The sequence below is a fragment of the Heterodontus francisci genome, chromosome 32 (assembly GCF_036365525.1).
Source record: "Heterodontus francisci isolate sHetFra1 chromosome 32, sHetFra1.hap1, whole genome shotgun sequence".
Taxonomy (NCBI): domain Eukaryota; kingdom Metazoa; phylum Chordata; class Chondrichthyes; order Heterodontiformes; family Heterodontidae; genus Heterodontus; species Heterodontus francisci.
Window position 1 is genome coordinate 30,528,766 of NC_090402.1, and position 16,976 is coordinate 30,545,741.

Below are 16,976 nucleotides of genomic sequence, written 5' to 3' on the forward strand. Positions count from 1 at the left end.
AGGTGATCTTGGGTGTCTCCATGAAACCTGGTGACAGCTGGTGGCTACCCTATCACTTAAAATTATCCACATTGTGGGTCAAAATAATGCAAATGCTTTGTCTAGGATTTAACTTTGCTTTGAGTTATCCGAGTGCGAAGATGGTACAAAGGAGACCTGTACTAGCTGCAGGAGAACAGTGAATGAGAATGAGTGTGTAAGTGTGTTTTAATTATTTTTCATCTTCTGTTTATCCATACTTTGTAATGAAATGCATTTAAAAATGGTGTTTCATTCCTCCAAGAATAGTGGTGTTATGAAAGTGTTTCCATTTTTAAATTTTTTTTTTGAGGACTTGTGTTTTAAAACTGAAAAGATTCCATGGATGTGATTTTTTTTTACAAAAGTCACTGAAACAATCTTAACTGGAAATCACATGCCTTACGCTCAAGAAACAGAAACCTTGGTGACTTGGGGGAGATGTTTACAGAGAAATGACATGTCACGATTTATAGTGGTCAGGAGGTTATGACTTGCAGTTTGGGGTTTCGCTTTTGAGATATTGTTTTGGTTCAGTTGGGGCTAGACTGTGTTGGAGGTCAGCCTGCTGAGAGATAAGACGCCAGCTCATCTTTCTCTACCTCTTTGAAAAACCTGCAAATCCAGAGTGGGATAACTGAAAACCCTGATGCCACATTTCTCCTGGAAAGCCTACCAGATCACTTCTTGAGATCCCCAGAACAAACTGCTCCAGAAAAGATCCCAGTGATCCGTCTTCTTATACCCAGACACTAGACCAAAAGGGACAACTGGCATCCTTCCATATCTTCTGTTTTCTCTTCAAGAATTAGCAAGTATTTGGCCAAAGTATTGTTTTTGGTATTTTTTGTATAAAACAGCTCTGCAGAGAAAATCTCTTTATTTTTCAGTTAACTGGTGCGTATGTGTTCATGTATGTCTGAGAGAGGGGCTTAGGTAAAAAGGGAACTTTCATATTTCAATCTGTGTGTTAATGCTTTGCTTCTTCACTGAATAAGTCTTATTTTATAATAAATTGATAATTTTGTTGTTTATTAAAGAAACCTGCTTGGTGTATTTTATTCGGGGATAAAGAGAGTATATGATTGACCATATCGGTACCTGGCTAAACATTTAAATATATGTTGTGACCTGTGGAGAAGTGGCACGAGGAGACAGTGCACTCCTCCTGCCTCAGTCATAACAATTCTAAATCTGATATTATGATCGCTGTTCTCAAAATGCTCTTTCACTGCCCCACTTTATTCCCTAGAACTAGATTCAGCACTGTTTCTTTCCTTGTTGGGATGGAAACACACTATTCAAGAAAGTTCTCTTGTATGCATTTTAGGAATTCCTCCCTGTCTTTACACTACTCCTTTATATTACTATCATAGTCTATATTAGGATAATTGAAGTCCCCCATTATCACTACTCTAGTTTTTGCATCTTTTTGTAATTTGCCTGCAAATTTTCACCTCTATTTCCTTTCCACCATTTGGCAGCATACAGCAGTGTAATAGCTCCTCTATTGTTCCTTGGTTCTAACCAAATAGACTTTGTCCTTGGCCCCTGAAAGCAAGATGCCAAAGATTCTATTAGTGAGATATATAAAGGTGATAATTTCTTTCGAAACATTTACACCTGACAGAAAGATGCCTGAGGAAATTAAGAACATTGTCTGAAAACAAAATCCTAGTCTGTGAAAGAAAACACATGTTGAACTCCAAATTAACAGATGTATGACAACTTTCAACAGAAGGTTATACATAGAAGCACACCTCAGAATCATTGATTGGCACTAAGAAATGTACCTTGATATTAAATGTCAACACTGGACTTAATGGGAGAAAAGCATAAAATTAGTTCTAAAAGATGACAAAACAATACAATTACTATGATAACACCTCTCAGTACCAAAGACTGTCAGTCTCAAGAAACAAAACAATGCTGGCAGCAAACAACTGGGTTAATACCAGCTAGTAATCCATATTTGGTAAGATCTTTGGTGCTGATTAAGAACGGTAACTACTCCCAGGAGATAAAGAACTCAACTAGCGCTCAGAAGTAGAGTGCCAAAATGGCAAAAGTCCTAGAACTGAGGGAATTACACTGACTGAATTGCTTACAAATTTGTCTGATCCTTTCTGAGCACAGTGCCCCAATGTCATCCAGTGCCAAGGATGGTAAATTCTACCAATTGCCTTGACCCACTGGCTAGATAATACTTGGTAACACCAAGGGGAGGCGGTGGCGTAGTGGTATTGTCACTGGACTAGTAACCCAGAGACCCAGGGTATTGCTGTGGGGGTGTGGGTTCAAATCCCACCACAGCAGAAGGTGTAATTTGAATTCAATTCATAAATCTGGAATTTTTTTTAAAAAAGCTAGACTAATGATGGCCATGAAACCATTGTCGATTGTTGTAAAAACCCATCTGGTTCACTAATGTCCTTTAGGGAAGGAAATCTGCTGTCCTTACCTGGTCTGGCCTACATGTGACTCCAGACCCACAGCAATGTGGTTGACTCTTACATGCCCTCTGAAATGGCCTAGCAAGCCACTCAGTTGTAACTAACCACTACAAAGTCAATAGCACTGTGGGTGTACCTACCCCACATGAACTGCAGCGGTTCAAGAAGGCAGTTCACCACCATCTTCTGAAGTGCAATTAGGGATGGGCAATAAATGCTGGCCTGGCCAGCGACACCCACATCCCATGAATGAATTAAAAAAAAAACCATGCCAGAATTTCTCAGAAATTCAGGCAGTCCATCTTAAACTTTGAGTAGATGTTGAAACAGACAGATGAAGAAGGCATGGTTTGGAGAAACAGCAAACAAGATATTTACTCATGACCATACTATGTTGAAACGTCTCATGTAAGTTCAATGAAGAGTACAAGAGGGCATGCCAGGAGCAGCACCAGGCATACCTCAAAATGAGGTGTCAACCTGATGAAGCTACAACCCAGGACTACTTGCATGCCAAACAGCGTAAACGGCATGCAATAGAGCTAAGCGCTCTCATAACTAACGGATCAGATCGAAGCTCTGCAGTCCTGCCACATCCAGTCGTGAATGGTGGTGGACAATTTAACAACTAACAGGAGGTGGCTCCACAAATATCCCCATCCTCAATGATCAGTGCAGAAGGTAAGGCTGAAGCATTTGCACAATCTTCAGCCAGAAATGCCAACCTCCTCCTGAGGTCCCCAGCATCACAGATGCCAGTCTACAGCCAATTCGATTCGCTCCGCATGATATCAAGAAACGACTGAAGGCAATGGATACTGAAAAGGCTATGGGCCCTGACAACATTCCAGCAATAGTACTGAAGACCTGTTCTCCAGTACTTGCCACGCCCCTAGCCAAGCTGTTCCAGTACAGCTACAACACTGGCATCTACCCTGCAATGTGGAAAATTGCCCGGGTGCATCCTGTACACAAAAAGCAGGACAAATCCAACCCAGCCAATTACCGCCCTACCAGTCTACTCTCGATAATCAGTAAAGTGATGGAAGATGTCATCGACAGTGCTATCAAGCGGCACTTGCTTAGCAATAACCTGCTCAGTTATACTCAGTTTGGGTTCTGCCAGGGCCATTCAGCTCCTGACCTCATTACAGCCTTGGTTCAAAAATGGACAAAAGAGCTGAACTCAAGCAGTGAGGTGAGAATGACTGCCTTGACATCAAGGCAGCATTTGACCGAATATAGCATCAAGGAGCCCTAGCAAAACTGGAGTCAATGGGAATCAGGGGGGAAAACTCTCCGCTGGTTGGAATCATACCTAGCGCAAAGGAAAATGGTTGTGGTTGTTGGAGGTCAATCATCTGAGCTCCAGGACATCACTGCAGGAGTTCCTCAGGGTAGTGTCCTAGGCCCAACCATCTTCAGCTGCTTCATCAATGACCTTCCTTCAATCATAAGGTCAGAAGTGGGGATGTTCGCTGATGATTGCACAATGTTCAGCACCATTCACGACTCCTCAGATACTGAAGCAGTTCATGTAGAAATGCAGCAAGACCTGGACAATATCCAGGCTTGGGCTGATAAGTGACAAGTAACATTCGCACCACATAAGTGACAGGCAAAGACCATCTCCAACCATCTCCCCTTGACATTCAATGGCATTATGATCACTGAACCCCCACTATCAACATCCTGGGGGGGGGTTACCATTGACCAGAAACTAAACTGAAGTAACCATCTAAATACTGTGGCTACAAGAGCAGGTCAGAGGCTCGGAAACCTGTGGCGAGTAACTCACCTCCTGACTCCCCAAAGCCTGTCCACCATCTGCAAGGCACAAGTCAGGAGTGTGATGGAATACTCTACACTTGCCTGGATGGGTGCCGCTCCAACAACACTCAAGAAGCTCGACACCATCCAGGACAAAGCAGCCCACTTGATCAGCACCCCGTCCACAAAAATTCACTCCCTCCACTATCGACGCACAGTGGCAGCAGTGTGTACCATCTACAAGATGCACTGCAGCAACGCACCAAGGCTACTCAGGCAGCACCTTTCAAACCTGCAACCTCTACCACTTAGTCAAGGGCAGCAGATGCATGGGAACACCACCACCTGCAAGTTCCTCTCCAAGCCACATAACATTTTGACTTGGAACTATATCGCCGTTCCTTCACTGTCGCTGGGTCAAAATCCTGGAACTCCCTTCCTAATGGCACTGTGGGTGTACCTACCCCACATGGGCTGCAGCAGTTCAAGAATGCAGCTCACCACCACCTTCTCAAGGGCAATTAGGGATGGGCAATAAATGCTGGCCTGGCCAGCAACGCCCACATCCCATGAAACGAGTAAATAAATGTACCACTGGAAACCTGTTAGGTAGATTACCTTTTCTTTATATCATCCATAAAAAAGTACCAGTGACAATAGTAAGCTTAGGTTAGCTGGAGAAGAATACCTCAAGATGGCGGCATGTAAAGAGAATTATTGTGGCATATTTTCCATGCAGCGAGGACAGGAAGACAAGTCAGGCAATGTCATGACATCAAAAACACATTTAAGATCACACACAGACTACTCTTGCCACTGATAGCCCAAGCTTATTTCTAGCTGTATGCGAAGGATGTGGTTTGAAATATTTATAACACCCGACACAACGTTCGCGATTGCAAGTGCCGCGTTCTAATATTTAGCAACTCACAATGGTAGATTGAAGTGGATGTCTTGGAATAACAGGTGGGGTGAAAGAGCCTAATGCCGAGAGCATCAGTTGAAATAGCAGCCATATGGAAAAATATTATGAAAGAGAAAAAAATCTTTTGTCTAAATGGCTGAAAATAGGCTTTTTGTTAGGATTTCACTCAGCCTTAAAGTTTGATTAAGTTAATTTTTCAAATTTCACAGCTATAAACTACAAGTATATGGGAAAACATGAGTAATAATGAGAAATACTTACAAAATAAAACGTTCATGAAATACTGGATTTTTGCAATCTGACACAGTCTTTGTCTTCTGTCTGCTTCCACGATCAGAGTCAGGTACCACTGACAACTTTAAGACAAAAAAATGGTAACTTAAGTATGATTGTGAATAAGTAACTAATCAAACTAAAAAGTTAGAAAACAGTGAGTAGCTGTTAAGAGTTCTGTTGGGGGTGGGGGTTAGGGAAAAGTACTAAATAGAGTGCCACAGAGTTTGGTTTTGGAACCATTGCTGTTTCTCATTCACTATCTGTCTTAAATTCAGAAACTCAATGCAAAATGGTCAAATATGATATCAAATATTATGAATATAAAACAAAGTGGGAGTGACACTTGAACTCGTGGAGACAGCTCAAAAATTACAGAAATAAGTTGGAACAAAATAAGCATGTGGGCAGATCAATGGCAGCTAAAAAGTACTGCAATAGGAAACAGAAATAAGCAATACATATAATCCATGAATGATGTTCAATCAGTTAAGGATGAAGTTCAAACTGTCTTAGAAATTTCAGTCAATTCACCACCAAACATGTCCAACCAATAGAGAGCAGCATTTTATAAAGTTAACATAATATGGAACTATGCATCAGCTAAACTATTGAAAATAAGTGAAAGGAAGTCATAGTCAAACTGTACAGTGCTCGAGTCTGATTACACCTTGTATCCAGTTATGGTCACAGAGACACACACAAAGAGAACATTCAAGCACTGGAGACAGTGTTAGGAACAGCCACCAAGTTAATCCGTGGTTTTAGAAGTCTCCCTTGTGAGGGAAGGTTGCAGATACTTTTCATCCTGAAAAGGGGTGTTTCAGAGCAAAATCAGAAAATGATGGAAACAGACAGCAGATTAGTCAGCGTCTATGAAGAAAAGATAGCTTCGGACGTTTGTTCATGTTTATCCTTACTGAAGACTGAAGGCTAAGAGATGAACAAGTATTTTAGTGAGGTTGAAAAATTAGGAACAAATGGAAAGAAGGCAGAGAGAATAAACAGAGACGCCAATCATATAGAGAGAGTTGATGGCCTAAAAATGTAATTGTGTCTGAAGTGGTAGCTGGCGGAGCTTCGCAGGTTTAATGTGCAGCCAGGAGGAGGTACTCCTGCTCCTACTGGCTCCACCATAAGTTAAGTAAAAGAAAAACTTACCTATCAGGAGGAAGCCTCCAGCAGCTCCTTTAAGGACTGCTGATTAGGCTATTAAATACCTGGGAATACCAACAGTAATTGCGTACTGCAGTTAGTCGCTAACAAATTTCGTAAATGGGGCCTAAAACATACATGATATACCCTTTTTACATATATAAAAGGTCTAAAGCCTTTGATGCCTATACAGGGGCTTCTACCAATATGGTGGGCAAGCACTTCAGCATGGTATGTGCATGTGCAGGCTGCCTGCCATATTGGATGCCTAGATGTCATGGGTAAAATGGGTATGGCACCAACAGATTTTATGTGTGAATTGGCCTCCAAATTGATAAATGGAAAATAGTTAAGTAAAATAGAAATTGTCAATAATTCAGACAGACAGGACAAAAGGTGAAAATATTGGGGGAGGGTGAAAAGACAAAGGAAAGCACAAATACAAAAGGTTGAGAATTGAGCAAATAATATAGAAAGAGGTATTTTTAAGTCAGTCTGATGTAAAGTACACACCCAAAACGATCATAACTTGTCTTTTCATATATGCTGGAACCAAGGAGTTAAAAGGCACAAAATATAATGCAATGGATAAATTTACTTTTCATATTTGTACTTTAAATTTTATTTAGACCCTTATTTTGGACATTGGAAATTTCAGTTATGAGAGAGAAAATTGCACACTCGCATTTTTCAGCTCACGAATCTATTAAAATTAATTCAAAGTAATCCATGTAACAGATTCTTGGACAATTATCTGTTCTAAAATAATAAGCCATATTTGGCTTAATTGTGGTTCTCTCTTACTAAAATTACTTCACATTTTTACAGTGGAATTTTTTCAAAGTCAAAGATCATTTTCACCTTTGCATAAGAATCACAAGTACGGTATTCTCTTCCCACAAGTCCTTTTGCTTCCATAACTGGAGAAGAAAATGTTGTAACATAATTAAGCTCCAGAAATATGAAAACAACATTGCTCTTTGTTACAGAACCAAAGGCATCATAACATTCTAACAACTGAATTTTCAAAAATAATAATTACATAATACTTAACTGTGATAAATTAATATCGATTTGACAGTCTTCAACTCAGACAAAAATACTTTTTTTTATTTTACATTGTTCAAACCAAGATAAGTCAAGCTATTCAAATCTATTTCAAACAAATGCATTATCTGGATGAATATAATGTTCCTATTAGATAAAATCATACATTTCTGTGCAATTGGTACTATTAAGCCATATGCAAAAACAAAAGTTAACATCGACCTAGACTGGAATTTTACATGGTGGTGGCGGTCCTGCCCATCAGCTTAAAAGTCGGGGCCAAGCCCACCAATGTCAGGTCTGGAAGCCACACAGCGATTTTACATGGCCCAGGCCCTTAACTGGCCTCAGGCAGGACTTCCACCCTCTGAGGCAGGAAGTCCCACCTCCAAGAGCTGCCAGCCAATCATAAGGCCAGCAGCTCCTCATTCCTAGCAGTGCCACTGGGAGTGGTGGCCACTGCTGGGACTGCACCAAGCCAGAAGAGGGCCACGGACATCGGCCTCCATAAAGGTGAGTGGGGTTTCGGGCCTCGCTGGGAACAATCGGCTGGGCTCTGGCAACGGGGGGCTGGGGCTCTTTCAGGAGGGCGGGTTGGATGGGAGGTGCTCCATAGGGGGCAGCTTGTGCTGTTGGGGGGGCCCTCTGTAGGAGGGCCTGCAAGGAGGCCACCTGGTATCATACCAGCAGTGGCGGGAGGAGATCCTTAAGTGGCAATTAATTGGCCACTTAAGGGCCTCAATTGGCCTCGGGAAGAGGGCCTGTTTTCAACCTCCCCCATTACTGGTAAAATGGCAGCGCGGGCAGGAAGGTGATGGGAACAGCACACCCCGCCTCCACTTAATTTTACGCGACTCCCAGCCGCCCACTCATGGCAGCAGGGGGTGGTGGGGGGGGGGGGGGGGGGGGTGGCGTAAAATACCGCCCTATTTCTTTTTAATTTTATGAGTAGTTCACATTTCTAATGTAAACCTATTTAAGTCATATTCCACCAAATATGAAACTCTTTCTCTGGACTACTTTAACATTTGCAAACTTACTATGAACGACAATCGTCCCATCTTGAAGATGAACTGATAGCTTCAGCTGTCCTGTTAGAGACAAAAATGAATTTTACTGTAAAATGCTATGTCAATATTAATAGCCATATTGTCCCTATTCCCAGAAAAAGGCTTAATAGTTCTTAAATATTGCTGCAGACTACGATGGAGGCTATCACTCTTACTTCGCCCTCCTCTTCTGCAAATCTCCAAATTTGCAGATGACACAAAACTGGGTGGGAGGGTGAGTTGTGAGGAGGATGCAGAGAAGCTTCAGGGTGATTTGGACAAGTTGAGTGATTGGGCTAATGCATGGCAGATGCAGTATAATGTGGATAAATATGAGATTATCCACTTCGGTAGCAAAAACAGGAAGGCAGATTATTATCTGAACGGCTATAAACTGAGAGAGGGGAATATGCAGCAAGACCTGGGTGTTCTTGTACACCACTCGCTGAAGGTAAGCATGCAGGTCCAACAGGTGGTAAAAAAGGCAAATGGTTTGTTGGCCTTCATAGCGAGAGGATTCGAGTACAGAAGCAGGGATGTCTTGCTGCCGGTTAGGATTATATTTGCTGGACTTCAGAAGAGTGAGGGGGGATCTCATAGAAACCTATAAAATTCTAACAGGACTTGACAGGGTAGATGCAGGAAGGATGTTCCCGATGGTGGAGGAGTCCAGAACCAGGGGTCATAGCCTAAGGATACGGGGTAAACCTTTCAGGACTGAGATGAGGAGAAATTTCTTCACCCAGAGAGTGGTGAACCTGTGGAATTCACTACCACAGAAAGCAGTTGAGGCCAAAACAGTGTATATTTTCAAGAAGGAGTTAGATATAGCTCTTGGGTCTAACAGGATCAAAGGGTATGGGGTGAAAGCGGGAACAGGCTACTGAGTTGTATGATCAGCCATGATCATAATGAATGGCGGAGCAGGCTCAAAGGGCCTACTCCTACTCCTATTTTCTATGCTTCTCTGCAACATAAGAAATAGGAGCAGGAGTAGGCTCCTCGAGCCCGTGACACCACTCAATAAGACCATAGCTGATCTTGTATCTGAAATTTTCTTTCTCGCCCTGTTGCCATATCACTTAGTGTCCAAAAAGCTATTGATCTCAGTTTTGAACATACTCAACAGCTAAGCATTTACAGACCACCTCCAATCCCACCTGTCAGTTCACCACAGTTTGTAGCACTCTCATCTGAGTCAGAATATTGTCGATTAAAGTTCACTTTGAACTTGCGCACAGAGCTTCAGCTTAGTACTAAGAGTGTCTAGTACTAAGAGACCGCAGCTTTGTTGGAGTTTCATCTTTCAGATGAGATATTAAAGCAAGGCCCCATGTGTCTATTCTAGTAGTTGCAGTAAATGCAAAAGATCCCATGGCACTATTCAAAAAAGAGCAAGGACTTCTCCTAGTTTCCCACACTTAAATGTTCCCTCAAACATCACTAACAAAAACACATTACCTTGTCATTCATCCCATTTACTATAAATGGGACCTTACTCTATACAAATTGGCTGATAGCTGCACAATAGTGGCTGCACTTCAAAATCAATTCACTGGTTGTGAAGCTCTTCGGGACATCCCGAGAACATAAGGTACAATATCAATTCCGTTTTTTCATTTGCATTCTCATCCCATCCCTAGCTCTTCTATTAATTGCATGGTCTTTAGCCATCGGGGGAGATGCCATAGGATTGGAGAGTGGCATATGTGACACCCTTATTCAAGAAAGGGTATAAGTATAGTCCCAACAACTACAGGCCAGCTAGTTTAACATCAGTGGTGGGTAAGGTTTCAGAAATAATAATCAGGGAAAAAAATTAACACACCCTTGGAGAAGCTCCAGCTAATTAAGGATAGCCAGCAGAGATCTGTAAAAGGCAGATCATGCTTGATTAATCTAACTGAATCTTTTGATGAAGTAACAGAGAAGGTTGATGAAGGGAAAGCAGTGGATGTTGTTTATATGGATTTTAAGATAGTGTTTGATAAAGTACCACATAAAAGGTTGGTTAACAAAATTGAGGCTCATGGAATAGAAGGGTTGTATCCAATTGGATAAAAAAATTTGCTTAAGGACAGAAAACAGTGAGTCATGGTAAATGGTTTTCAGACTGGAGGATGGCAGTAGACAGTGGTGTTTCCCAAGGGTCAGTGCTGGGACCACTGCTTTTTTTGCTACATATAAATGACTTGGATCTTGGATTACAGAGTAGAATCTTAAAATCTGTTAATGACACCAAACTTGGAGGTGTGGCAAACAGTGAGGATGATATGAACCGCCTGCAACAGGACACAAATAGGCTCACAGAACGGGCAGAGATGACAGATTGAATTTAATACTGACAAGTGTGAGGTGATGCATTTTGGCAGAAGGAATAGGGAGAGGCAATATATACTTAATGGCACAGTTCTAGAGTGTGCAGAACAGACGGACCTGGGGGTGCACGTGTATAGATCTTTGAAGGTAGCAAGACATATTGAGAGAGTGGTTCGTAAAACATACGGGATCTTGGGCTTCATAAACTGAGGCATTCAGTACAAAAGCAGGGAAATCATGCTGAATGAACTTTTATAAAGCTCTGTTTAGGCCCCAACTGGAGTATTGCGTCCAGTTCTGATCACCATACTTTAGGAAGGATGTGAGGGTCCTTGACAGGGTGCAGAGGAGATTTACTAGAACGGTTCTAGGTATGGGGGATTTTAGTTACAAGGTTAGGAGGGAAAAACTGGGATTGTTCTCCCTGGAGCAAAGGAGAGTCAGGAGAGATTTAATGGGAGGAATAGGGGACACAGATGAAGATTTTGGGCAAGAGATGCGGGGGAAAACGAGGAAGAACTTTTTTAGGTAGCAGGTGGTAATGACCTGGAACTCACTGCCCACAAGGGTGGTGGAAGCGGAGACAATCAATGAGTTCAAAAGGAAATTGAATGGCCACTTGGAGGCATAGACCTGCAGGGCTACGGGGAGCGAGTGGGGGAGAGGGACTGACTGAATAGCTCCATGAAGAGCCTGCATGGACTCGATGGGCTGAATAGCCTCCTTCTGTGCTGTAAATGACTCCATGACACCTTACCTTACACTCTGGAACTTTCTTCCCAATATCCTCCATCTTACTATGTATATTCCCAACTTCAACAGCTTCTTGAAGCCTACCTTTTCAACTGCGCAATTACTTACTCTCTTCACTCTTGCTCAGCTTCAATTCCAATTCTTAAAAATACTCAAGGTATTTCACAATGTGTTATGTATGGCCAACTTGTTAGAGACAGACTCACAAGCATGCACACACACATATCGGGTGGTATTTTATGCATATCGCAGTGTTTCCGACGGGGGAACCGGAAATTGGCAGCACTTGCATTTAGGAACTTAGGAAGACAGGAGCAGGAGCAGGCCATTCAGCCCCTCGAGCCTGTCCCACCATTCAATGAGATCATGGCCGATCTGCGGCCTAACTCCACATACCTGCCTTTGGCCCATATCCCTTAACATCTTTGCTTAACAAAAATCTATCTGTCTCAGATTTAAAATTAACAACTGTTCTAGCTTCAACTGCTGTTTGTGGGAGAGTTCCAAACCTCTGCCACCCTTTGCGTGAAGAAGTGCTTCCTAACATGTCTCCTGAACGGTCTGGCCCTAATTTTTAGACTATGCCCCCTAGTTTTAGAATCTCCAACCAGTGGAAATAGTTTATCTTTATCTAGCCTGTCTTTTCCTGTTAATATCTTGAAGACTTCGATCAGATCACCCCTTAACCTTCTAAATTCTAGCGAAAACAGGCCTAATTTGTGTAATCTCTCCTCGTAACTTAACCCCTGTACTCCAGGTATCATTCTTGTAAACCTACGTTGCACTCCCTCCAAGGCCAATATATCCTTCCTAAGGTGTGGTGCCCAGAACTGCTCACTGTACTCCAAGTGGGGTCTAACCAGGGTTTTGTACAGCTGCAGCATAACCTCTGTGTCTTTATACTCCAATCCTCTAGATATAAAGGCTAGCTATCCATTAGCCTTTTTCATTATTTTCTGCACTTGCTCGTGGCATTTTAAAGGCACCTGAACCCCCAAGTCTCTTTGGACATCCACTGTACTTAACCTCTTCCCATTTAGAAAGTACCCTGCTCTATCCTTTTTTGGTCCAAAATAGATCATCTCACACTTGCCCGCATTGAAATCCATCTGCCACAGTTTTGCCCATTCACCTAGTCGGTCAATATCTCCTTGCAATTTTATGCTATCATCTAAACGGTTTACAATGCCGCCTAACTTTGTATCGTCAGCAAATTTAAATATATGACTTACTATGCCATCATCCAAGTTGTTAATGAATAATGTGAATAATTGAGGCCCCAACACAGATCCCTGCGGGACACCACTAGTCATATCCTGCCAATCGGAGTACTTACCCATTATCCCCACTCTCTGTCACCCACCACTCAACCAACTTCCTAACCATGTCAATAATTTGCCCTCAACTCCATGGGCTTCCACCTTAGTTAACAGTCTCTTATGTGGGACTTTATCAAATGCCTTCTGGAAATCCATATAAATAACATCCATAGACATTCCCCTGTCCACTACCTTAGTCACCTCTTCAAAAAAATTCAATGAGATTTGTCAGGCATGACCTTCCAGTCATGAATCCATGCTGGCTGTCCCTGATTAACTGAAATTTTTCTAGGTGTTCAGTCACCCTATCCTTGATTATAGACTCCGGCAACTTGCCCACCACAGATGCCAGGCTAACTGGTCTGTAATTTCCTTGGTTCCCCCTTTCACCTTTCTTAAAAAGTGGAGTGACATGTACAACTTTCCAATCCAGAGGGACCACTCCTGAATCTAGGGAACTCTGAAAGACTATAGTTCGGGCATCTACAATGTGCTCCCCTACTTCCTTTAACACCCTCGGATGGAAACCGTCAGGTCCTGGGGATTTCTCACTCTTTAGTTGCATTCATTTCCTTGTTACTGATGTTTTACTTACGTTAATTGTATTAAGTCCCTGTCTTCCGCCTTTTTTGCCAATCCCCATATGATTACATATTATAATTTAAGTTCCGGCAGCTGGCACAGGAGACATGTGCAATCGTGCGGCGGGGACAGCCTTCATTCAGCAAAGCACCATTAACGGCATGGCTATAAATCATTCTGCATTGCTAGCAGGGAGATCACCAGCCTGCACATTCTTTATTTGTTTGCAGACATTTACTTGAAATACAGCTTAATGCATTCTTATTGTTTACCCTCCCTCAACCTTTACTTATTCTCTCCCACACCAGCATCATCTCTGCATCACCACCCCCAACAACATCATTATGGCAGCCAGTAGTCAGCATCTTGCCCCTTAGTTCAGTTATGCCTCCCTGCAGGTTCTCCTCTAGGCTGTCAGGGAAAGCCAGGACGTCCTGTTCCCTGCAGATGGACTCAGAAGATCCTCCCGCCTGACCAAGGGGGCCTGGATAGAGGTTGCAGAGCAGGTGTTGAACCGTGGGGTCACTCGTAGAACCTGGGCTCAGTGTCGGAAATGGGTGAATGACATGCTCAGATCGGCGACGATAAGTGATGTGGTCAAAGGTGCACAAATGTTTATCTTATGGGCTCCATGAAACTTTATCTCTGGCAGTGGGCAGCCATGCCTTGTGCTCAAATGTGTGTTCAGCCTTGGTGTCATATAGCAATTGATTCCGGAGAATGTGTAAGTCTGGCATCTGCTTGCACTTGGATGCAGGCTGCAACTGACAGTCCAGAATAGCTGATGTCGATGCATGTAGACAATGGGTGTTCGGCATCATTTGACATGTCATTAAATCAGAACAGTCTCCTGCAGGACAAGCAGACTCACAACCAAAGGGAGAGGACCAAGACAGGGGTGGTGTACCTGATCTCCATCTCCTGACCCTAGCAGAGGAGGAGGCAGCACAGACAATTGGAGAGGAGGGAGGAAGAGCAATAGCAGACGGTGAGGCAGGATCGTCAAGGTGTAAGGATGAAGTGTCAACGTTACTGTTGCACACAAGTGGATCATGTGAAAATGTGACGACCTAATGCTGTGACGATGCCTAATGTGCTTCTGTTTGTTTTCTACTGCAGGTGCCCACACTCGAACATAAGGAAATCATGAACCAATAAATACCGCCTCTGGGAAAGATGACGACAATGACCCAAAGAGTGCACCGTCACCCGCCTCTTCTACCTCCACCAGCACAGATACAGCCACACGGTCCATGGGGAATTTGAGATTAGGATCAGGATCACAATCTAGTGGGCACGGCACAGACACATGTCCCAGCCAGCTGAGCTCCCTGACAATTGGAGGACAGCTGGGGACCAGGTGCCTGCTCAGCCCCAAGCTGCTGCTGATCCTCTGATTGAGGCTACCAGAAGTCTGCTGAATGTGAAGCGATCTAATGGAGAAAATATGTCAGAGAGGCCTGAGGTCATGCACAGCCTAGCGTGTGCCATGGAGGAGTCCATGCAAGCCAGGCTATCTGCCATGACCCAGGCATATGAGCGCATAGCTTCCTCAATGGAGATTTTGGCGAGTTCCATTGCGAGTCTGGTTGAGCACTGGACCCATATGCACTCTGACCTGCATTCCATCGCTGTAGTCATGGGCTCTGCAGCAGTGTCCAAGCAAGAAGGGGGTGAGGAACCTGGACCTCCATCCTCATGACCTTTCCCTTCAAGTAGACAGTCAGGTGCCATCTTGCACCCATATGGAGGAAGAACACATGCCAGTTGCCCCAGGGCTGTCCTCTCAGGACACCCCCAGGTAAGCGGTATATCATCTTCCCCCTCGACACTGATCCACTTATCTCCAGCAGGCGTGCCCAAGGGGGATTCTCAAACACCAGTGCTCGAGACCCCCAGTAGGATGGAGCCCTTAAGGCCCCGTATTTCCAGAGGACGTCTGCCATGGTCATCCAGGACAACGAGGCAGTGCAATGAGCAGACTGCCTGCACCTCAGCCGCTAATGTCGGGGTTAAACCAAGACATAGTGGTAGGAAACATAAACTGAAGAAATTATGAGCACGAAGGTGCACAGGTGTTTAATGTATTTTCCCTACTAATGTTAATATTTGTCAATACATTTATTTGATACATTCTTGTATCTGTTTAAAGGAAAAGGATGATGATTCTGGATCCCTTATAGATAGCATGCTTTGATGCTTACAAAGGATTTTCGGACACGGCAATTGTGTTGTCCACGCTGACATTTGAGCCTTCAGCCTTCACTGACAGCTGGTTGCAGATTGAAGTATTGTAACAGTTTTCCATAGGTACATGCCTTCAAATGTCTGTTTGTAAGCCCTCCCTTATATGCCTTGTATAGGAGCTGTTGCAGCTCCATCACAACACAGATTGGTTAAAAGGTGCAGACCTAAGCAAAGTGATGTAACGGTGTAGCAGCTTCTGATCGAGGACTACTGCCGAGATGCAAGATACTTGTTTCGTACAGACAGGGTGTTCAGCACATCTCCACTGCAGGTGCAACTGCAGTTGTATACAATGCCTGCTTTTAGACTGCGGCAATGTTTTATCTCAGGGGTATGTGAGCATTCCAGGAAGGTAAATTCTTTTTGGCATTGGAGCTTTAATCATGTACATGCCTCACTCTTGGCTGAAACATTCAAAAATAAGGTTGTCTCTGATGTCACTTGCACGTCTCTCCTCGCATCCATTAAATTCTCATTCACATTACTGGCCTCCTCCTCAGGCTCTTCAAATTTGTCCTCATCTGAGGAGGACTGCTGCTCCTCAGTTCCTCCTCATGCAAAATATATCCATGCTGCACTGCCATGTTGTGCAGTGCAGAGCAGATTACGATTATTTGTGAGCCCTCTGTGTACTGAAGGGCCCCTCTGGACTGTTCAAGGCAATGAAAGCACATTTTCAGCAAGCTAATGATGGCTCTGGTGAGCTGCACTGTATCGCTCTTCAGCTTCGCTTTGGGGATGCCTCACTGATGTCATTAACTATGTCCATAGGGGGTAACACTTGTCACTCAGGATCCAGCCATCAACTTGGGCTGGTGCTTCAAAATCTCCTGGAGTGAATCAGATTGGCTGAAAACTGGCATCTGTGATGCTGGCGACCTCAGAAGGAGGCCAAGATGGATCATTCACTTGGCTCTAATGGCTGAAGATGGTTTGAATGCTTCAGCCCTTTTTTTTTCCACTGATGTGCTGGGTTCCCCCTATCATTGAGGGTGGGGATATTTGTGGAGCCTACTCCTCCTGTCAGTTGTTTAATTGTCCACCTCCATTCACGACTGGATGTGGC

General features: G+C 43.5%; 1 protein-coding gene across 3 annotated transcripts in view; it reads right to left on the reverse strand.

The window, feature by feature from the left end:
- The window catches only part of rgs3a (regulator of G protein signaling 3a), a 401,039-nt gene that overhangs the window by 323,429 nt on the left and 60,634 nt on the right, over positions 1-16,976 (reverse strand). For all 3 annotated transcript variants that reach the window (XR_010969010.1, XM_068012622.1, XM_068012623.1), the window contains 3 exons: positions 8,682-8,732; positions 7,456-7,514; positions 5,428-5,522 (listed from right to left, as the gene is read on the reverse strand). Coding sequence is in view for 2 of the 3 variants with exons in the window: in XM_068012622.1 (XP_067868723.1) it covers positions 5,428-5,522; positions 7,456-7,514; positions 8,682-8,732 (205 nt within the window). In the remaining variant the exon portion in view is untranslated. The remainder of the gene's footprint in view (positions 1-5,427; positions 5,523-7,455; positions 7,515-8,681; positions 8,733-16,976) is intronic.